General features: G+C 37.9%; 1 protein-coding gene across 2 annotated transcripts in view; it reads left to right on the top strand.

Annotated features, from left to right (window-relative positions):
* VIRMA (vir like m6A methyltransferase associated) overlaps positions 1–23,660 on the top strand; it is a 46,065-nt gene that overhangs the window by 8,542 nt on the left and 13,863 nt on the right. Inside the window, exons 4-17 of one of the 2 annotated variants that reach the window (XM_030553499.1) lie at positions 289–337; positions 1,686–1,854; positions 2,867–2,989; positions 3,732–4,028; positions 5,753–6,902; positions 7,904–8,395; positions 13,001–13,155; positions 14,568–14,650; positions 17,270–17,363; positions 17,498–18,042; positions 18,741–18,976; positions 19,540–19,789; positions 21,389–21,606; positions 22,473–22,605. In XM_030553499.1, the coding sequence (XP_030409359.1) occupies positions 289–337; positions 1,686–1,854; positions 2,867–2,989; positions 3,732–4,028; positions 5,753–6,902; positions 7,904–8,395; positions 13,001–13,155; positions 14,568–14,650; positions 17,270–17,363; positions 17,498–18,042; positions 18,741–18,976; positions 19,540–19,789; positions 21,389–21,606; positions 22,473–22,605 (3,994 nt within the window). Of the gene's footprint in view, positions 1–288; positions 338–1,685; positions 1,855–2,866; positions 2,990–3,731; positions 4,029–5,752; positions 6,903–7,903; positions 8,396–13,000; positions 13,156–14,567; positions 14,651–17,269; positions 17,364–17,497; positions 18,043–18,740; positions 18,977–19,536; positions 19,790–21,388; positions 21,607–22,472; positions 22,606–23,660 lie in introns of both variants that reach the window. The other variant, XM_030553498.1, reaches the window with a different exon arrangement.

Here is a 23,660-nt window from a genome sequence, read left to right as displayed (position 1 = left end):
AGATCTATGCTTAAAGGGTCTGGGTAGAAGTTCCCAACCGTGACTATTTAACTGACAGTATCCCTTTAATGTCAATGTATATTGAAAGTTCTTTGAGCTTTTTACATTCCTAAGTTGATGAACCTAGATATTGTATAGTGTTTTGATACTGGCTTGAAGTCTCGTTCTTTCTTTCACTTAAGGTGAAAATAAGGTGGTATTAAAGGGTCATGTGCAGAAATGTCCATACTTTATGTGTAAAGGACTTTTGTTAAACATTGAGAAATAAGTTTGTGTTTTGTTTAACAGCCTTGACTATGATGAGAACTCTTCAATTATCTTTAGACCCAATGCAAAGGTAATAATTGTACCTATTTATGCTATAATTTCAATGTTTTTCTTCTTCCTGTGTGGCTATTATTTGAATGCTATGATGCTGCTATTTAGTGTGCTTAGCACTGTGCAAGCAGTTGTAGGGGAAGACCCTATTCTGGAGAGCTCATATTCTAAGGTAGTCCATACAGTTCAATCGTATGATACACTAAGACGAGGTCGGCAACCTTTCAGAAGTGGTGTGCCAAGTCTTCATTTATTCTCTCTAATTTAAGGTTTCGTGTGCCAGTAATACATTTTAACGTTTTTAGAAGGTCTCTTTTGATAAGTCTGTAATATATAACTAAACTATTGTTGTATATAAAGTAAATAAGGTTTTTAAAATGTTTAAGAAGCTTCATTTATAAATTAAATTAAAATGCAGAGCCTCCCGGACCAGTGGCCAGCACCTGGGCAGTGTGAGTGCCACTGAAAACCAGCTCGCGTGCCGCCTTCAGCACCTGTGCTGTAGGTTGCCTACCCCTGCGCTAGAGCCATGATTTTAAAAAGTGGCCTAAAGTTATGTTCCAAGTAAGTGGCTTGATTTTCAAAAGTGTTGATCACTCAACAGTTTCTATTTAGTTCACTAATAACAATGAACTGGGTGATCGCAGCCATCTTGGTGGGTGTTCACCTCAGAATTTGACTTGATTGATGAAATGGAAGGGGTTTGAGATCAGGGTTGCTTCATTTTGAGAGAGCCAAACCACTTCATGTCTGGGTCTAGTCACTGGTCTCAGTCTGCATATTTGGAAAACACTAAAATCAAACATCACGACTATACTCCTATGGAAGAATAAAGAGGGTTTAGCCTTTTTCCTTTCAGATTACTTATTACTAATGCAGAGGCATATCAGTACTGATTTGTTAGAGAAACAAGGTGGGTGAAGTAACATCTTTTATTGGACCAACTTTTGTTGGTGCAAGAAAGAAGCTTTTGAGCTACATAAAGCTCTTATTTAAGTCATTTAATAATTTTTTGACAGTTACAAACCAGAATTGTTGTTGTTGATTGTAGCCCACATCTGAGCATATCCGTTAAGTTTGTCTGATGCATTCCAGTGCCATCCGCCCCAGTGAATATTTTAATATACTGGATTTAGTGGCTTTGACAGTGTGTTATAATGAATTCTTTTTGTTGTAAAATTATTCATATGGTATAATCAATATGTTAATTTTTCAAAACCTTGAAGAGATATAAAATATATTAATCTGCAGTTTTTCTTGTGTGTATTTTAAGCATATACCAATACAGAACTAATAATTTAAAATTAAGTAAAGAGCCTCAGATTCACTTTGAGTTTTTTAAAGATGCTTTTTCTTTTACAAACTAGGTCAACACGGATGGATTGGTCCTAAGAGGCTGGTACAACTGTCTGACATTAGCAATATATGGATCAGTTGATAGGGTAATAAGTCATGACAGAGATTCTCCTCCACCCCCTCCACCACCACCTCCTCCTCCCCAGCAACAAGCAGGTTTGAAAAGAAACCCAAAACATGGTAAGTGTGTCAGAATCATCTGAAGTAGGACAGCAAAAGTTTTTTCATTAAAATTAATTATCCCAGCGGCTAAAGGATAATCTTCATATTCTGAGATTTCATTGGACTTAATTATCCAGCTGTAAATTTTTGTCTCTTTCTATGTTATCTCTTTGTAGGTTTTAGATAGAATATTTCTTAATAAGTTCCTCTTCTTTTTCTAATGCTTTTAGTGAGAGCAAGTGACTTTGATTAACACAAGGTACTTGTGCAGCTGAAGATGTAAATTAGTTTGTGTTTTCCATGAGCTAAACTTTAAGTAAAAAGTGTTGGTGACTAAAATCAGTGCTTCTAAAACTGAGAGTTAATGAACAAAGCAGTAGTTAAAGGACATGAAAGAAAGCCTTTTACTTAGCCCTTTGTTTGTGACTCTCAGGTTGCTAAAAAGCGATTGTGATCATACCAGAAGTAGAGTGGCCCTGTGCAGCAGTCATGAACAGGTTGCCATTTCTGCCTCAGTAATAGTTTCAGAATTATGGAGAGAACTGCATTGTTCAGATCTTTAATCATTTTACTGTAGAAATGTAACTATTGAACTATAAACTTTCAGCTTCAGATTAAAATTTGATTTTAAATAATTTTAACTAGTCATGGTAGATTTATAGTATTGCTAGACACATTAAAAGCAAATAATCAAGTGGCTAAGTAAATACAACTCTTCACTGTAACTTATGATTTTAAAAAAACTCTAAAATGAATCTTGAATTCAGTGTTGTTCATAAGCAGAGGCTTCTGTTAGCTTTTAATTCACCTAATGGCTTTAAATCTTTATGGGTGCTTCAGCAAGAGTGGTTTCAGCATCAGAGCACCTTCCAGTGAACATTTCCCCCTAGATGTTGCATGATGAAGGTACATACGGTACATGAGTGGTGCTTCCTAATCAAGGTTGGCATCTACATTGTAAAATGTGCTACATTTTCTATCCTCCTCCCCTAAAATAATTTTTTTTGTTTTTCGAAAAACAAAAATATAGTTGATGGGGAGAAAGAAGATCAGTTCAATGGGAGCCCTCCAAGACCACAGCCCAGGGGACCAAGAACTCCTCCAGGCCCTCCACCTCCTGATGATGATGAAGATGAGCCCATGCCTGTGACAGGTATAGCTAATATAGATTCTTATTCTCTGTCTACTGCACAGCAGTGGATAATGAAGGGAAAAAGGCCTACCATGTTACTTAGTGGTAGGTGAGCTTTCTGCTCTCATTGATGTTGACAGATTCATTGAGGAGGGGAAGAGATAGCTCAGTGGTTTGAACATTGGCCTGCTAAACCCAGGGTTGTGAGTTCAGTCCTTGAGGAGGCAATTTAGGGATCTGGGGCAAAAATCTGCCTGGGGATTGGTCCTGATTTGAGCAGGGGGTTGGACTAGATTACCTCCTGAGGTCCCGTCCAAGCCTGATATTCTATGATTCTGTGCTCTTTAGGAAAAGCAATGCAGGTGTAGGATTGGTAAGAGAACCCCTTGTTCTGATGTACCATTTTCAATAACTATATTCAGTGTAAACATTTGAAACATTAAATATAGACCTGTGTAGTGCCTGATCCTGCACTCTATATCCCATGCAAAATTTCTGTGGACTTCAGTGAATTTTTTTCCTGCATAAGGACTACAGAATCAAAGTACAGTAGTAGTCTATGCATTTTTACTATGGATTAAAAGTACATAGAACTGTTTATGTAAATACAATTGTAATAAGATAAATAATGGTAGTGAATGTTAAGTAAAAGCATTTGAATGCTTTTTGAATTTTTTTTTTAATTTCACTCTTCACACCACAAAACCTGTAAACATTAACTACTGGGTTTAGTAATAATGAGATTTATTCCTTACTTTTTCAGTGGCTGGGGAAAAGGAAGATGATGTTGATCACAGGGAGGACTACTTTGAGCCAATTTCTCCTGATCGAACATCCGTTCACCAAGAAGGCCAGTACTCTGATGAAGGGGAGGTAGAGGAGGAGCAGCCAGAAGAAGGGGAGGATGAGGAGGAAGATGTGGATGTTGAGGAAGATGAGGAAGAGGACGAGGAGGATGGCCATACAGTAGAGAGTATTCCTGAGGAGGAAGATGAGGAGGAGGAGGAGGAAGATGAAGAAGAGGAAGAAGAGGAAGGTGAGGAGGAGGAGGAGGGTGAAGGTGAGTATTATAAACAAATAGAAATGACTGAGATAATAGAATTTTTTGAGGGAGTGGAGTCAAAAGATTAAAGCAGATGACTCGGTGTGAGTAGATCTGATTCTTATCCTAGCTCTATCACTGCTTTGATTGTGTGACATTTGGGCAAGTCACTTAGCTTGTCTTTTTCTCAATTTGTAAAGAATGTGGAAGGAAGGCCCTATAAATGTAAATTACTATTTATTAATAAAAAATCCGATTCTTCTGTCTCAGTAACTGTGAAGGTGTATGTGTGCTTTACCTACACTATCTTGCACCTTCGACTTGATAAATAACCAAATTAATTGAATGAACAGGTAAGTTTCAAAATAGCTGGTATTAAACCCTGTGCTATGACAACTCAATAATCTTTATTTTCTTAAAATATAACCCGCCCAATATTCCCTGAAAAACAAACAAAACCTGCCCAAACTCCACTGCCCATGACTGATACCACAGTAACAAACTTTTACAATTACATGATGGAGGACTGAATACTTTGGAAAGGAATTAGACTGAATTTTCAAAGATATGTGAAAATATATGGAAAGGAAAAGGGAAAGTTGATATTCACCAATGCCCAAGAAGTCCCTTGTGTTCTCAGGAAAGTGACCAATTAATATATACCTATCTGACCCAAAATAATCCATGCTTCTCAGCTTTGAAAATTGTTTAACCACTTCACGATGCCTAACTTGCCACGTGTATGGAGCAAGACACCCTTCCATTGCTGCTCCATGGACCTGCTATGGTTTGTACCAATGTGCCAACATTCCAGCAGAATGTCAGCATTTCAAAGAATACAAAGGAGTTCTGTTGGCTCATAGAGACTCAAGCAGAGAAGAGCAGCCAAGCAGTGAACATTAAGAAGGACGAGATAACTAGATTTATGGAAAGATTTTTTTAAGCCTGAATAAAATTATCAGGGAGAGATTTTTAGCAGCTGTTCATCTTATTGTCAGCCTTTCATAATCAGAGATGTTTAAAAGAGTAATTATGATATATGCTGCTGCTGTTGTCTAGAACTATCATTTTATGATTGGATTTCTCACTCTAGTAAACAGGCTCTTTGCTTCCTTCTTCATGGATGTGCTGCAGCCATGCTGTGAGAAAGAGTAGTCTACTAATTTTGACTTCCAAGTATAGTAGTAGAAAGAAATCTTTCAGTGTTTTGGCTATTTTAGATTTTCCAAGTAGAAATTTGTACATTACTTTTGTAACCCTGGGGCTGTGGCAGTGGGGCTCGGGCAGTGCTTTAAATGGTCCAGGGCTCCGGCTGCTGCAGGGAGCCCTGGCCCTTTAAGTCACCGGTGGAGCCCTGCCGCTGCTACCCTGGGTCTGCGGCAGCAGGACTCACCGGCTATTTAAAGGGCCCAGGGCTGCTGCAGGGAGCCCCAGACCTTTTAAATCACTGCTGGAGCCCTGCTGCTGCTACTCTGGGGCTGCGGCAGCGGGACTCCACCGATGATTTAAAGGGCTTGGGGCTTCCTGCGGCCGGATCCCCAGGCTCTTTAAATCACCACTGCAGCCCTGCCACTGCTACCCCGGTATAACGGTGTTTCACTTATAACGCAGTAGAGATTTTGGGTCCCAATGACCGTGTTATATCGGGGTAGTGGTGTACTTTGAGTAGTTCTCTGAAGTTCATAAACTGGGCTTGATATAACTGATTTATTTATTAAATTAAACTTAAAACTCTTTTGCAGGTGATGATGGCTATGAGCAGATTTCAAGTGATGAAGATGGAATTGCTGATCTGGAACGTGAAACATTTAAGTATCCAAGCTTTGATATTGAATATACTCCTGAGGATCTAGCCTCAGTGCCACCTGTGACATATGAGCCTTATGAAAGAGAGCTTGGACCTCTTTTGTACTTTAATTGTCCTTACAAGACCATATTTGAGGTTGAAGTTGGTAAGATAAAGGATCAAGATCCAGACAAGGAAAATTCAGGGGCAGTGGAAGCCTCAGTTAAGCTAATTGAACTCCTGGAATTATATCAGGAAGAAAGGGGTGCAAAGTGGGTCACAGCTTTAGAAGAAATTCCAAATTTAATAACAAAAGGACTAAGCTACCTGCAAGTGAAGAACACAACACAGGACTATATTACCCAGTTAGTAGATTGGACAATGCAGGCTTTAAACTTGCAGGTAGCTCTCAGGCAGCCTATTGCTTTGAATGTCCGACAGCTTAAAGCTGGAACAAAATTGGTGTCATCGCTAGCAGAATGTGGGACTCAGGGAATCATGGGACTCTTGCATTCAGGAGTTATTAATGCATTATTTGAATTGTTATTTGCAGATCATGTTTCATCTTCCCTTAAACTTAGTGCTTTTAAAGCTTTAGATAGTGTTATCAGCATGACTGAGGGAATGGAAATGTTTTTAAGAGGTGGGTTAGAGGTACATGAAAAAAGTGGTTATCAGAAACTCTTGGAGCTCATACTATTAGATCAGACTGTGAGAGTAGTCACTGCAGGTTCTGCAATTCTGCAGAAATGCCATTTCTATGAGATTCTGTCAGACATTAAAAAGCTTGGTGACCAGTTAGCGGAGAATACTCCTCCGCTTCCTAATCATATGGAGTCTGAGCAGGAACCAGACCTTGGACTTGAGAGAACCAACCCAGAATATGAAAATGATGTGGAGGCACCTATGGATATGGATCATCTTTTGGAATCTTCTAGTATCAGTGAAGGAGAAGTAGAAAAACTTATTAGCCTCTTAGATGAACTCTTTCATTTGATGGAGACTGCACCACATACAATGATTCAGCCACCAGTAAAATCTTTTCCAACAATGGCGCGCATTACGGGACCCCCAGAAAGGGATGATCCATATCCAGTCCTTTTCAGGTAAGACAGTTGTGGTTCACTTTCTATACCAGCTTTGGGTACCAGAACTGGGTTCTTTTTTCAGTTTGGTACCTATGCATGTTTTGTGGACTTCATACGCAATTGAGTAAAGCAATGACTAACATTACGCTAGATTTTTCACTTTGCTAATATACCTTTAGTGGAGGCTTACATATTGCTTTAATAAGCTTTTGGGAGGACTGGATGGTTTATGGGATTGCAATTACGTTGTTGTTTCTAGTTCAGCCTATGTTAATGCTAACCTGAAGTTGTTACCGTCTTACTATTTATTAGTCGTATTATGGTAGCACCTACGAGCCCCATTTGTGGATCAGGGTCCACTGTGCAAGGTACTGTACAGACATTTAACAAAAAGACAATCCCTTCCCCAGAAGAGCTTGCACTTGATGGTCTGAGACTAGTTCTGCTGTGGACAAGCATCTGCATCACAAAATCCTTCACTGTCATCTTTGGCAGCTGCAGCAAAGTGACCAAGGACTGAATGGGCAGAGTGTCTGTATATTGCAAAAGATGCCTTTTAAAGCCCATCTCTATGTACAACTTCCCCCCCCCAGCCCCCTGAGAAAGAATCCTAAAGAAATTGTGTTCTTTTTTTTTAAAGAGAAATTAAGTTCAAGAACTAGCAGTATTAAAAAGTTAAGGTTGATGATTCAAGTCCTAAAAATTTAGACTATTCCAAAAATTAAAGTTTTTGCTCATTGGTGATGGTGTTCAATGTGTGATTTTATTGTGTACATTATTTATTTCAATGGGGATTTACTCCTCATTACATAGTTACAATAATTACATTGTGGAAAAAAGGCTCAGAATTCTGCTACTTAATCATGAAGTGTGGTTAATATATGGTTTCTCAATATACAAAAGAATAAATTCTGGTGGTCCAAAATATAGGGTAAGATACAGAGGATCTATTTTCTGTCAATGTTCTATGTATCCAGATCATCATACATTACAGATACTTCTGTTTTACCTTTCTGCAGATACCTTCATAGTCACCATTTCTTGGAATCTATCACCTTGCTACTATCCATTCCAATAACAAGTGCTCATCCTGGTGTGCTTCAGGCTGTCAGAGATGTGTTGAAGTTCCTGGGACAGTCACAAAAAGGTCTCCTCTTCTTCCTGTCTGAGTATGAAGCAACAAACCTGTTGATTAGGGCGCTGTGTCAGTTTTCTGATCCAGATCAAGAGGAAGGTCTCCAATCAGATGGTGCCAGTGATGATGCATTTGCTTTGTGGCTCCTGCATTCAACACAGACATTGCAGTGTATTTCAGAATTATTCTGCCATTTTCAGCGGTGCACAGCCAGTGAGGAAACTGACCATTCAGACCTCTTGGGAACATTTCATAACCTTTACCTGATTACTTTTAACCCTGTTGGAAGATCTGCTGTAGCTCATGTGTTCAGCCTTGAGAAGAACCTCCAAAGTCTTATTACTTTAATGGAATACTATTCCAAAGAAGCTTTAGGGTAATTGTATATTTGTGTTTACTCCTTATTTGCATATACTAGCTGTCCCTTTTGTAAAGAAATAGGTAGTGTAGAAGACAACAAAAGAAAACCTTACGCTTTGATGATTTTGCAGAATTACCATTGATTCAGAACAGAATTACAGCATAGAAATTCAGACATCTTTTGTAATCAAATATCTGTTAGCATGGAAACTATATAGGTCCTCAAGAAAAATGTTTAGTAGTTTCACTATAGGTCAATTTTTAAAAAAAATTACTAAATATTAAGCAGTGTTTTATCCAAGCTTACTGTTTGAACTGTGAAATGAGGTATAGAATTGTAGGGTTAGAAGGGACAGCTAGGGTCATCTAGTCTAACCCTCTGCGAAGATGCAGGATTTGTATGTCTAAACTATTCAGGACAGGTGGCTATCCAGTTCCTTTAGAAAACCTCCAGTGAAGGAGCTTCCAATACCTCCCTAAGCAGTCTGTTTCTTTCTCCTACTGTCCTTGCAGTTAGGAATTTTTTCCCAGAGATTTAATCTAAATCTGTTATACTGTAGTTTGAACCCACTGCCTCTTGTCCTGCTTTCTGTGGCAAGAGAAGAACTTTTCTCCATCTTTTTTTTTTTCATGTTAGCCTTTCAAGTATTTGAAGACTGTTTTTATGTTCCCCCTTAATCTTTTCCAAACTAAACATCTCTGCCCCCCCCCCCGATTTCTGAAATCATGAAATTTACAATTTTTAAAATCCTATGACCATGAAATTGACCAAAATGGACCGTGAATTTGATAGGGCCTTACTCACGTGGCTTGCATTCCATCCTTTTTATCATCTTTGTCGCACATCTCTGGATCCTTTCCAGTTTCTGTACAACCTCTCTATACATTGGTGACCAAAAGTAACCAGCTGAGGCTTATCCAGTGCCGAGTAGAGTGGTACTATCCACTCCCAAGACTTGCATGTTATGCCTCCATTAATGCAACCTAAAATTCCACCCCCTCGGAAACAGTATTGCATCGCTGACTCCTGTTGAGGTTGTGATCCACCACAACTCCCAGATCCTTCTCAGTGGTGCTGCTGCCAACCCAGTTATCCCCTGTTTTGCATTTGTGCATTTGGTTGTTCTTATAGACTCATAGACTCTAGGACTGGAAGGGACCTTGAGAGGTCATCGAGTCCAGTCCCCTGCCCTCATGGCAGGACCAAATACTATCTAGACCATCCCTGACAGACATTTATCTAACCTTCTCTTAAATATCTCCAGAGATGGAGATTCCACAACTTCCCTAGGCAATCTATTCCAGTGTTTAACTACCCTGACAGTTAGGAACTTTTTCCTAATGTCCAACCTAAATCTCCCTTGCTGCAGTTTAAGCCCATTGCTTCTTGTTCTATCATTACAGGCTAAGGTGAACAAGTTTTCTCCCTCCTCCTGATGACACCCTTTTAGATACCTGAAAACTGCTATCATGTCCCCTCTCAGTCTTCTCTTTTCCAAACTAAACAAACCCAATTGTTTCAGCCTTCCTTCATAGGTCATGTTCTCAAGCCCTTTAATCATTCTTGTTGCTCTTCTCTGGACCCTCTTCAATTTCTCCACATCTTTCTTGAAATGCGGTGCCCAGAACTGGACACAATACTCCAGTTGAGGCCTAACCAGCGCAGAGTAAAGCGGAAGAATGACTTCTTGTGTCTTGTTTACAACACACCTGTTAATGCATCCCAGAATCATGTTTGCTTTTTTTGCAACAGTATCACACTGTTGACTCATATTTAGCTTGTGGTCCACACTGACCCCTAGATCTCTTTCTGCCATACTCCTTCCTAGACAGTCTCTTCCCATTCTGTATGTGTGAAACTGATTGTTCCTTCCTAGGTGGAGCACTTTGCATTTATTTTTATTGAACTTCATCCTGTTTACCTCAGACCATTTCTCCAATTTGTCCAGATAATTTTGAATTTTGACTCTGTCCTCCAAAGCAGTTGCAATCCCTCCCAGTTTGGTATCGTATGCAAACTTAATAAGCGTACTTTCTGTGCCAACATCTAAATCGTTGATGAAGATATTGAACAGAGTCGGTCCCAAAACAGACCCCTGCGAACCCCACTTGTTATACCTTTCCAGCAGGTTTGGGAGCCATTAATAACTACTCTCTGAGTACGGTTATCCAGCCAGTTATGCACCCACCTTATTGTAGCCCCATCTAAATTGTACTTTCCTAATTTATCTATAAGAATATCATGCGAGACCATATCAAATGCCTTACTAAAGTCTAGGTATATCACATCCACCGCTTCTCCCTTATCCACAAGGCTCGTTATCCTATCAAAGTTCTTCCCTTAGTGTTGCACATTACATTTGTCTTCGTTAAATTTCATTGTGTTGTCTATAGCCCAGTTCTCCAATTTATCAAGATCCCTCTGAATTTTGTCTCTATACTCCAAAGTGTTGGCAACCCCCATTGCTTTCTGTCATCTGCAGATTTGATCAGTATGTTCTCTATTCCAGCATTCAGGTAATTAATAAATATGTTAAATGAGACTGGACCCAGAACAGATCCCCGTGGAATCCTACTTGAGACCTCCCCCCAATCCCACATTATTCCATTAATAGTTACTTTTTGTTTGCGGTTGTTTTTTATCCAATTGTGTGTATCCACTTAATGGTAGTTCCACCTATCGCACATTTCTTCAGTTTTACTTATCAGAATGTCATGTAGAACTGTGTCAAAAGCCTTGCTGAAGTCCAGGTATATTAGGTTCACCACATTCCTCCTATCCATTAAACCACTTACTTTGTCAAAGAAGGAAATCAAGCTGGTTTGGCATGATTTGTTCTTAGTAAATCCATGCTGGCTGCTAGTGGTCACTCCTTCATTCTCCAGGTATTCACATATTGAATGTTTTAAACGTTGCTCTATTAGCTTCCCAGGAATCAAAGTCAGGCAGTTCCCTGACTCTTCCTTTCCCCCCTTTTTAAAGATGAGCACTACGTTAGCCCTTTTCCAGCCTTCTGGGACCTCTCCTGACATCCATGAGTTTAAATATTATTGCCAGTGGCTCCGAGATTTCTTCAGCTAATTCCTTCAGTACCCTCGGGTGAATAGCCTCTGGCCCCACTGATTTGAATTCATTCAAATTGGTCAGAAGATCTCTGAAATGTTCTTTACTTTTCCCAATATGCATCCTTTCCCCCGTATTGTCTGTGATAATTTCACTAGTTGTCCAGTCATGTTATTTTTTGTGAGAAGACTAAAACAAAGTAGACACTGAGCAGCTCTGCTTTCCTATCATCTTCTAAAAAAGAACAGGAGTACTTGTGGCACCTTAGAGACTAACAAATTTGTTACAGCATAAGCTTTTGTGAGCTACAGCTCACTTCTTCAGATGCATAGAATGGAACACACAGACAGGAGATATTTATACATACAGAGAACATGAAAAGGTGGAAGTATGCATACCAACAGGAAGAGTCTAATCGAGATGAGCTATCATCAGCAGGAGAAAAAAAACTTTTGAAGTGATAATTGAGATGACCCATAGAAGGTGTGAGGAGAACTTAACATAGGGAAATAGATTCAATTAGTGCAATGACCCAACCTTTCCCAGTCTCTGTTTAAACCTAAGTTAATTGTATCTAATTTGCATATTAATTTGAGTTCAGCAGTCTCTCTTTGGAGTCTGTTTTTGAAGTTTTTTGTTGCAAAATTGCCACCTTCAAGTCTGTCACTGAGTGGTAGAGAGGTTGAAGTGTTCTCCCACTGGTTTTTGAATGTTATTATTCCTGATGTCAGATTTGTGTCCATTTTATTCTTTTGCGTAGAGACTGTCCGGTTTGGCCAATGTACATGGCAGAGGGGCATTGCTGGCTGTTAGTCTCTAAGGTGCCACAAGTACTCTTATTCTTTTTGCGGATACAGACTAACACAGCTGCTACTCTGAAACCTATCATCTTCTGTTACCAGTTCTCCTCCACTGAGCAGTAGACCCACACGATCCTTGGTCTTTCTTTTTTGTCGGACGTATTTGAAGAACTCCTTTTTGTTGTGTCTAACGCTTCTTGCCAGCTGAAACTCATTCTTTTCCTTGGCTTTCCTGATTGGGGACTGTACAGTACAAGAGATGATTTTTTTTTTCCACATTAGAAGTTTCCCCAAATCTTGAAAATGTTGTCACTCTGTTTTTCTGGAGAGACTTATGACATGAGGAGCAGATTTATTTATTCCTTTCTTGAACAGCACTGGTGAAGCAGCATAAGAAAATATACTCTCTGCTTGCTTGAATATAGCCAATGCTATCCATTTTCCTTTTTTTGAGTAGTGAAGTTTCAAAAGGGGAAACATAAGAAATGTCTAAACTATATAAGTAGCAATTACTGTAAAAAACCCAAACTGACCAGATATTAATTATATTTTGAGCTCTTGTCAATTGTTTTAGCTTTCAAAAACTACTATAAAGAGAGTGATTTTTATTCCACAGTATGAAAATTCTGTAGGTGAACTTGTAATGAAGATAGAGTTCTGCAGGCAAATTCATAAAGGCTCAGGAGTGAAAAAATCTATCAAGTATCCAGTGTGCTAGCCTAGAATTTAAGAGGAAAATCCTATATCCTTCTTTCAGTGATTCCAAGTCCAAGAAGTCGGTAGCCTATAATTATGCATGCATACTTGTTTTGCTGGTGGTTCAGTCTTCCAGTGATGTCCAAATGCTGGAACAGTACTCAGCGCCTTTATTGAAGCTTTGTAAGGCAGATGAAAATAACACCAAATTGCAAGGTACAGTATGTGTCATTATCAAGTGAATTGTTCGGAATGTATAGAAATTTTTTTTGTATGTTGGTAATTAGTACTTCATGATCATCTGGTTTTGATAATCGGTATAATGAAATTCCCTTTTTAGCTGTGTATGATTAGGCTGAGTCATTGAAAAGATGTATAATTTTTTCTATTATACTAATATGAGTTCTTCACCTTGAATACTTTTTTCAAGTTTATATTTTATGTAATATTAATTACCAAGAATATCAGATAATTGCAGGAAATTTGCACCCTTTGTTGGAAATAATTAGGAAGGGAAGATTTAGCAAAAATAGGGAGTCAGTGGCCGATTCTTACTTTGGCTGTTTTTTAAATTTTTCTCCCACCAGCCCAGAACTCTGGGTCCCTCCGAACATTAAAATGCACTATTAGAAACAAAACATTTTCAATACAAAACTCAGTTCATCAGTTTTTCCAATTACCAGCCTTTTGCCCAAGAGGGATGCCACTCTACCCAGTCACATCATGAAATCCTACATAAACCATTCTTCAACTTCCAGCTGTTCCACCTGTGAACCCCCATACTGGCAGGTTGACAAATCTAGGTTGTTGTGGACCAAGGAGGGGAGTGAACACCAGAGTTGAGGAACTTTGTTGGAGAATGCCCTGTGACTGGGGATGGGGTACAGTTGGGCATTTAAGGAGCAGAAGATTTTGATTTGGTTTGTAATTACCTATTTTATGTGCCTCTATGCGTGAGAGGAATGTGCTTCTGTTTTGATTCTGAATGGCTTTGGCGTTGTGTTTTTAAAGGGAATTAGGGCCCCTAGAGTCCATGAGAGATTTTCTTGAGGTGTGTGTATTTAATTTAAAATAAATAAGAAAAAAAATATAATTTTAGTTTTACATACAAGCTGATGTTTACAAATTGTTTACGTGTATGAGTAGGAGTAATGAAAATAGGGACAAGAGTGTTTCTGACAGATAATAACATATTGATATTGTTTCTAGAAGAAATCTCTTCATTAGGGACTTCCCCCAAAAAATTACTGGAAAGGGAAAATGCCTTGCCAATCTAGCAGTATTCCAGGTGTTCACTTTCATTCCATTTAGAAGGTGATTATCCATAAGATGGTCATATGCCAAAAAATCATTTCAGCACCAAACTTGCATGAGCTGAATACTACAGCATTTAAATCAGATGTATGTCCTACCTTAATGTGATTTTTTTTTCTTCCTCATTATGTTAATGCAGATCATTAAAATCCTTTCTGTTTATAATTCATACTATGGCTGATACCTATCAAATTTTCATCTAAGTGCATAGCATAGTCTGTATCAATTAAATTATTTTTAAAGCATGGATTTATAAAGCAAATACAATTCTAGTTTGACTTTTCTGTTCACCAAAATATTATCTTGTTTTTTAGAGCTCTGCAAGTGGCTTGAACCTTTGAAAAATCTTAGATTTGAAATTAATTGTATCCCAAATCTCATTGAATATATTAAACAGGTTAGTAAAATTTTTGATACAGATGTTACTTTGTTTGAGAATGTGACATAAGAAGCTTTTGCCTATGCAATCAATTTGTCCTTCCATTCTTGATGTCTCAGTCCAACGTTTGAAAAGACTGTGACTTCCATAGCAGATTGTGATGCCATTGAAATAGAAGGAAGGAGTAGGCTGATTTTTGTAAGAGGAAGCAGTCTTAAAAGTTGCTAACAACCTGGCAGTTATCTGTGATGGAAGATGACATACGGAATTTAGTGTGACAGTTTGAAGTGTTTTCCTAAAGTTTTGTATGTTTGTAAATTTTGACAGGGCTTTTTCTGCAACTGAAGAGCATCAGTACTTGGTAATTTCAGTCATGCCCATGAGTAGAACATAGACAGAGTGAACCAGGTTTTTGAAGAGTTGGAAAAATGAATGTCAATAAGATCCAGCTTTCTTTAATGATCCATATCAGTTAGTTCAGACTCTTCTGTCTTTATAACAAAAAATCTCTTTAATTTTTTTTGTATATATTGTGATGCCTAAATAGTCTTCTGACATGATGTCAAGTATCAGAGGGGTAGCCGTGTTAATCTGGATCTGTAAAAGCAGCAAAGAATCCTGTGGCACCTTATAGACTAACAGACGTTTAGGAGCATGAGCTTTCGTGGGTGAATACCCACTTCATCGGATGCATGTAGTGGAAATTTCCAGGGGCAGGTATGTGTATGCAAGCAAGCTAGAGATAATGAGGTTAGTTCAATCAGGGAGGATGAGGCCCTGTTCTAGCAGTTGAGGTTTGAAAACCAAGGGAGGAGAAACTGCTCTTGTAGTTGGCAAGCCATTCACAGTCTTTGTTTAATCCTGAGCTGATGGTGTCAAATTTGCAGATGAACTGAAGCTCAGCAGTTTCTTTTTGAAGTCTGGTCCTGAAGTTTTTTTTGCTACAGGATGGCCACCTTAAGGTCTGCTATAGTGTGGCCAGGGAGATTGAAGTGTTCTCCTACAGGTTTTTGTATATTGCCATCCCTAACGTCTGATTTGTGTCCATTTATCCTTTTCCGTAGAGACTGTCCAGTTTGGCCAATGAACATAGCAGAGGGGCATTGCTGGCATATGATGGCGTATATTATATTGGTAGACGTGCAGGTGAATGAACCGGTGATGGTGTGGCTGATCTCATTAGGTTCTGTGATGGTGTCGCTGGTGTAGCTATATGGGAAGAGTTGGCATTGAGGTTTGTTGCATGGATTGGTTCCTGAGCTAGAGTTACTATGGTGTGGTGTGCAGTTACTGGTGAGAAAATGTTTCAGGTTGGCAGGTTGTCTGTTGGCAAGGACTGGCCTGGCACCCAAGGCCTGTGAAAGTGTGGGATCATTGTCCAGGATGAGTTGTAGATCCCTGATGATGTGTTGGAGAGGTTTTAGCTGGGGACTATATGTGATGGCCAGTGGAGTCCTGTTGGTTTCTTTCTTGGGTTTGTCTTGCAGTAGGAGGCTTCTGGGTACACGTCTGGCTCTGTTGATCTGTTTCCTTATTTCCTTGTGCAGGTATTGTAATTTTGAGAATGCTTGGTGGAGATTTTGCAGGTGTTGGTCTCTGTCTGAGGGGTTAGAGCAGATGCGATTGTACCTCAGTGCTTGGCTGTAGACAATGGATCGTGTGATATGCCCGGGATGGAAGCTGGAGGCATGAAGGTAGGCATAGCGGTTGGTAGGTTTTCTGTATAGGGTGGTGTTAATGTGATCGTCACTTATTTGCACCCTGGTGTCTAGGAAGTGGATCTTCCGTGTAGATTGGTCCAGGCTGAGGTTGATAGTGGGGCGGAAGCTGTTGAAATCGTGATGGAATTTTTCCACCAGACCCATGGTAACTCTAGCTCAGGAACCAATCCATGCAACAAACCTCGATGCCAACTCTGCCCACATATCTACACCAGCGACACCATCACAGAACCTAACGAGATCAGCCACACCATCACCGGTTCATTCACCTGCACGTCCACCAATGTAATATACGCCATCATATGCCAGCAATGCCCCTCTGCTATGTTCATTGGCCAAACTGGACAGTCTCTACGGAAAAGGATAAATGGACACAAATCAGATGTTAGGGATGGCAATATACAAAAACCTGTAGGAGAACACTTCAACCTCCCTGGCCACACTATAGCAGACCTTAAGGTGGCCATCCTGCAGCAAAAAAACTTCAGGACCAGACTTCAAAGAGAAACTGCCGAGCTTCAGTTCATCTGCAAATTTGACACCATCAGCTCAGGATTAAACAAAGACTGTGAATGGCTTGCTAACTACAAAACCAGTTTCTCCTCCCTTGGTTTTCACACCTCAACTGCTAGAACAGGGCCTCATCCTCCCTGATTGAACTAACCTCGTTATCTCTAGCTTGCTTGTATATATACCTGCCCCTGGAAATTTCCACTACATGCATCCGACGAAGTGGGTATTCACCCACGAAAGCTCATGCTCCTAAACATCTGTTAGTCTATAAGGTGCCACAGGTTTCTTTGCTGCTTTTTCTGACATGATGTAGACTAGTAATATAGGTTAGTATAATGTATCAAGCATGTCTTTGTTGAAAATTAGTCCCTTGTAACATATGTTCTTTATTCTTTTTTAATAGAATATTGATAGTTTGATGACCCAGGAAGGAGTTGGTCTTCTTACTGCACTCCGTGTTCTTTGTCATGTTGCATGCCCACCACCTCCTGTTGAAGGTATATTACTGATACAGAAAAAACAGTCTTCTAAGTATTTGTGATTTAATCACACCTGATAAAGACTGATTTAAATATAATTGATATGAGATGTATGAAAATTAATTCCTCGTTCCTCCTCCGCCCTTTTACAGGTCAACAGAAGGATCTTAAATGGAACCTTGCAGTTATTCAGCTCTTTTCTGCTGAAGGAATGGACACCTTCATTCGGGTTCTGCAAAAGTTGAACAGTATTCTTATTCAGCCTTGGAGGCTCCATGTCAACATGGGAACCACACTTCATAGAGTTACTACCATTTCCATGGCACGATGTACACTTAATCTCCTTAGAACGATGTTAACTGAGCTCCTGAGGGGTGGATCTTTTGAATTTAAAGACATGCGTGTTCCTTCAGCACTTGTTTCTTTACATATGCTTCTGTGTTCTATCCCCCTCTCAGGCCGTTTAGATAGTGATGAACAAAAAATTCAGAATGACATTATTGATATTTTATTGACCTTTACCCAGGGAGTTAATGAAAAACTTACAATTTCAGAAGAAACTTTGGCCAATAATACTTGGTCTTTAATGTTAAAGGAGGTCCTCTCTTCAATTTTGCGAATTCCTGAAGGATTTTTCTCTGGACTTATACTGCTTTCAGAATTGCTGCCTCTTCCATTGCCCATGCAAACAACTCAGGTATGATTTTAATTAAATTAGCAATTTAATAAATAACTTTTATATTTCCTTTAAAGATCATGTTCTTTTTGAGGAAAAGACCAAAGTGAATAAAAGAATTGATTGAGACTTATAAAAAGGGATTTGTAATCAAATAGGTTGTTTTGAGGTATATTTAATTGTTCATCAGAAATCAGCTTGTGCATGTTTTGTGTTAATTTTAAGCTTCCTAAATAACTGGAGGTTTAAGTCAGTATTACGTTGATTTTGTCTCCTATTTAACTAGCTAGTTTTCTGGTATCCCATTATATTATTTAAATTATTAACCTTGCAGCTTTTGTATCCAAAACTAGGAGCTGAAATGGCAGCATAGAGATGTTTAGACTTTTCAGTGTGCATTAGTACCAGAAGAAGTGGGAATTCTAATGTTCAATTTTTGATGTTTAACAAAAGACTAAAAATAAACAGCCTCATTGTGATTGTGTTTACACTGGTGTGAGATTAGACCAGGCCCCAAAGGAACACCTAATCTGTTGAGATGACTATTAGTTTCACTTGCAATTTAGGGCTAAATTCTGTCCTGAGATACATGCTTGCAAATCTCATTGATGTCACTAGATTTGTGGGCAAGTATCTGAGGAGGGCAGAATTTGGTCCTCAATGATTTTCTCCTGTAAAGCAAAAATCTTTTAAAGAACCTGTTTATACTTTTTCCACAGGTCATTGAACCACATGATATATCGGTGGCACTCAACACCAGAAAACTCTGGAGCATGCATCTCCATGTTCAGGCCAAATTGCTACAGGAAATAGTTCGATCATTCTCTGGTTCAACTTGTCAGCCTATTCAGCATATGCTGAGGCGTATCTGTGTTCAGTTGTGTGACTTGGCATCACCAACTGCTCTTCTTATCATGAGGACTGTTTTGGATCTGGTTGTAGAAGATCTACAAAGGTATCTTTGTTCTCCATTGCACAAAGATTTTTTTTTTTTAATAGCTGTTGAATTCATCCCTGTTCTCTGCAATAATTTTTTTAGGTGAAGAACACTGAATTTTGGATACATTTTTAGTCTCTTACAGACTTGAATTGAGTCCTCAATCCAGGTCTGCTATAATATCCTGTGTTGCCAACCAAGCAAACAATATATTATTTTAATGTAAATAATTTCACATTATTGTATGTTCATAGGAAATGTTTGGGAGAAATTGAAACAAAATGAGTAGTATTTAAAAACATCTATCTGTATATGCTTAGGTGAACTATAATTTCTTAAATTGATGATAATGAGTTCATATGCAAAATAACCATACATGTAATGTAGTAGTTGTGGTAGTTTTCCAGAAATATAAATTAAGATACATTACATAAATTTTAAACATTTAAATTATAGTTTTTGTTTAAAATACAAACTTTTAAATCTACTAAAATGAAAATGGTTGTACAATATAGTCTACTTAATAACTTTCTAATATGTAGGAACACTGTTTTTAAAGTGCATTGATATTGTTTCAGCAGTACAGAAGATAAAGAGAAACAGTACACTGGCCAGACTACCCGATTACTTGCTTTACTTGATGCCCTGGCTTCACACAAAGCTTGTAAATTAGCTATTTTGCATCTGGTTAATGGAACTATTAAAGGTGATGAGAAGTATGCAGAAGTGTTCCAGGAACTGTTGGCTTTAATGAGATCTACTGGGGACAATGTTATTCACCAGCAATGTGCTGAATATGTAACATCCATTTTGCAGTCCCTCTGTGATCAGGTATTTTATACAGTTAAAATATAAATTACTATATGTCATTATAAATAATCTGGTGTGTGTGTGTGTGTGAGAGAGAGAGAGGGAAAACAGTAGGACACAAACTTCTAGATTGCTGTGGTTATATGCCATTGAAAAATATTTTCTTTACATTTGCAGTAGTGTCTTTTAATGTTATCTATAATCTTGATGCCTTGATAATTTGGGCATTCTTAATTTATCTGTTCTCAGATGGGAACTGTTGTGATAATGTTTTTAGTTCTTGTACAGCCCCTTAGTTTTTAGTACATTCTAACATCATGTTTTGTTTTCCTTAGGGTACAAACTCTGTGATGTTTGCACTTAAGTGTCTGTTTCCTCCCAAAAATGTTAGGGAAAATTACTGTTAAAATTTTGTGGGGAGAGTTAGATTTATATCATAGGATGCAAATAACCTTTGATGGTTGTTCTCTGGCTTCTTTGAAACGAGTTTGTTCTCAGTGCTGATCTCAGCGAACAGGTGTCCACATATAAAAAAACCACTTTTGCAACCAGAACCCTTGTTTGGCATCAGTAGAGAGCAAGAATTGAATGGACATGGAGACTGAATTATCCCCTTTGTGTGAAGATTTTGGCACATGGATGGAATCGTGGGATGCTCACACTGCCATTGCTTTACTTGATCATTGAATAAGTAGATCTCTTCCTCCGTGCTGTCAGCCTGAAGCCTCTTACAAACATAAATACTAATCACATGCTGTTAGCATAAAATTTCAGCATTAAGAAAATCAGTCAGGTAAAAATAGTCAGTAAAAATAGGAACTAGAATCTGAAAACTACATATTTAAGAAATAGACCATTTAGGGACAAACATTCAGTTAGATACATGCATACATTTGCACATGTGTGATTTAGTTGTGTGTACAAAACAGCCTTTGTGCATGCTTAGTCAGTAAAGAGGTTAATTATCAGTTTGTGTTTATACATGATGTGTCTTACCTTATTTTGTGTAGCATGAATTCTACAATATGCCAGAATCAGCATGTTTTTAAACTTTCCAAAAGGTATTACCAATTCTAAGATTTATCTCAAATCTTCATGGTTGATTTAACTATTTTTTGTGATAGAGGGGGACAACTAGAATATACATACACTATACATTTTTATTATATATTTATGTGTGCATGTTTGTCTAGACAGCCCTTTCATGTTATGCAGCTCTATCTCAGTCAGTACAGCAGGTGTTTAATGAATCATTTAAAAACAATTACTGTTTCTAGCAGTACTCTACAGTAGTATCTTAGCCAGCATTTTCATCCTTCATATATTTTTAAAAAAACCAGTAATTGTTTGTATCACTTAAAACTATTCTTTTTTATTTTGGGTTTCTTGTGTTGGTTACCAACCAGCAAAACAATAAACCTAACAATTTGTATTTTAATTTTGAATACATTCTTTTAAAGATCCAATACGCTTTTAAGTTTCTAAGTAGCTACTGAGCAAATCCATTGTTTTCTTCATTAAAATTAAAGTAAATAGTCTAAATGCATGGTCAGTGTTTACCATCTCTGCACATAATGGATATTTTAATGCTTTTAAAGTAGTCATGGTTTCTCTTTACAGGACATAGCACTAATTTTGCCAAGTTCCTCAGAGGGATCTGTTTCTGAATTAGAACAGCTTTCCAATTCATTACCAAGCAAGGAATTGATGTCTTTAATCTGTGACTGTCTGATGGAAACACTTGCTAATGCAGAGACCAGTTATAATTGTCTCCTGACATGTATCAGGACAATGATGTTCCTTACAGAGCATGATTATGGATTCTACCACTTAAAGAGGTACTGTTTTAGAAGTGATTTTTGAACAACCTTTTATCATCTAGAATTTTAAAATCAGATCAAGTTTCTGAAACAAAGGTGTAAAGAGAGAATATTTTAATTCTTACTTATTATTTGTATTACAATAGTGTCTAGCAGCCCCAAACATGATTGGAGCCCCATTGTGCTAGGCACTGTGCAAACACATAAGGTAGTTCCTGTTCTGTAGAGTTTACAATCTAAATAGATAAGACAGAAACGGGTGGGAGGAAAATCAGAGGCACAGAGATGTGAAGAGACTTACTGAAGGCCATGCAATAGGTCAGTGACTGAACCAGGAATAGAGCCCAGCTATTGAGAGTCCCAATAAAGCATTCTAATCACTGGACTACATGGTTTCCCAACTGTCTGATAAGAGTTGTAATTATCATTTTGGGGGTGGTGGTGCACTTTTTGTTTCTTGGTTGCCAAAAATATTAAGATGCTAATTATTTCCTATGCAGAAAGACTTCATGCTGAGAAAAATTTAAATTTTCCATAATATATTATGGAAAAAATTCAAGTGGGACAGTTGAGAGATAATGAGCTTTGACTAGATGGGTATTGAGCTACTTGTAGCATTTTTTTTTGTTCTGTGTCATCAAGGGGTGGTGTGCTTTTTGAATAGTAACTCCTTAGTGAGTATGGATACACGGTGGCCGTCACGCTGCATCATAGGAGATCTTCAGTTAAATCTATTTTACACAATATTCTGTTATGTTACTGTTGATTATTTTCCTTATATGCAACTTTTTTTTTTTTTTTTAAACAATGAAATAAAATGCAGCAATTGTGAGATGTGGAATAAACACTAGGTAATTTCCCTCCTCTTTTTATTATGAAAACAGCTCTCTAAGAAAACGCAACCATGCTCTGTATACTATATCAAAGCGAGTAATAAGTATCTTTAGTAAGGATACAGGTGAACTGGCTTCTTCTTTTTTGGATTTTATGAGACAAATTCTAAACTCCGACACACTGGTAAGTGATTATATGTTAAACACTTTTCAAATGTTGTAGAAGCACTGCTTTTGTTACCGATAACAGAGGTGATGAAAAAGTAAAAACTGCTAGCTCAGTTTTGGATATAATGTAGTTTTGGGTATAATGTGTTTTCATCAATAATTTAGGGTATCGCTTAACAAAACCTGCTACACGTTGCAAAGAAAGTCTGTTAATGAAGAGTAGCATTTTCCTCACCATGTGAAGAAAGTCTGGTTGCATTCCTCGGGAAGAAAATGCAGTCACCTGGCTTTCATATATTTTTTTCATGAATTTTACATATTTTCAATGTTTGGAATGCTTCTTTGGAATGCTTTCCCATATTTCTGTTCCTATTGTGGTATTTCTATAAGCAGTTTTCTTCATCTTTCAAATTTACTGAAGTTTAGAAATAGATTCCCTTTTATTTTTACATGAATTTCCCAATTAAAAAGCACAACTCAGATGCGTGCATGCTTGTTTTATGACTTGTCAGAGCAACTTCAAGATACTTTGGGTGGGATGTTACAGATTTGGTTATTTAACTATTAGGAGACAGTAGCTGTAATGAGTGTGGTGATAGTGAAATACATCTGTGGGAGAGAAGTTATCAGTAGAAGTTTTTTTTGTTTCTTAGACAGAATTTGTAATATTAGGGGCATGTAAGTATATAAGACTTTTGCAAATTGATTCTGTGGAGTTCCTTAAGTGTGGTTTCTGAGGTGATCAGTGTGATATTGTGTCCAGACTTTGGATTGGAGTCTTGTCAAGATAGAGATTTGCTGTGTTTCTGAATTTTGTGGTGTTAATTAAAAAAAAAAAAAAAAAGAAAAAGAAACCCCTAAAATTAACATGTGGATAGAAACATCCTGAAACATTATTAATGCTCTGATACAAATCTATTTTCAGTGTACAGTACATGGGGAAAAAAGGAAACTCTTGATGGGATGAGCTAACCTTGTCCTTTTGAGTATACTTTATTTAATGATACATTTTGTGTGTGTTTATTTTAAATCACTAAAAATAATATATATATTTAAAAAAAATCTTCCTCT

Source organism: Gopherus evgoodei, chromosome 2 (genome assembly GCF_007399415.2).
Source record: "Gopherus evgoodei ecotype Sinaloan lineage chromosome 2, rGopEvg1_v1.p, whole genome shotgun sequence".
Lineage (NCBI taxonomy): Eukaryota > Metazoa > Chordata > Testudines > Testudinidae > Gopherus > Gopherus evgoodei.
This window is presented reverse-complemented; position numbering and strand designations above follow the sequence as displayed.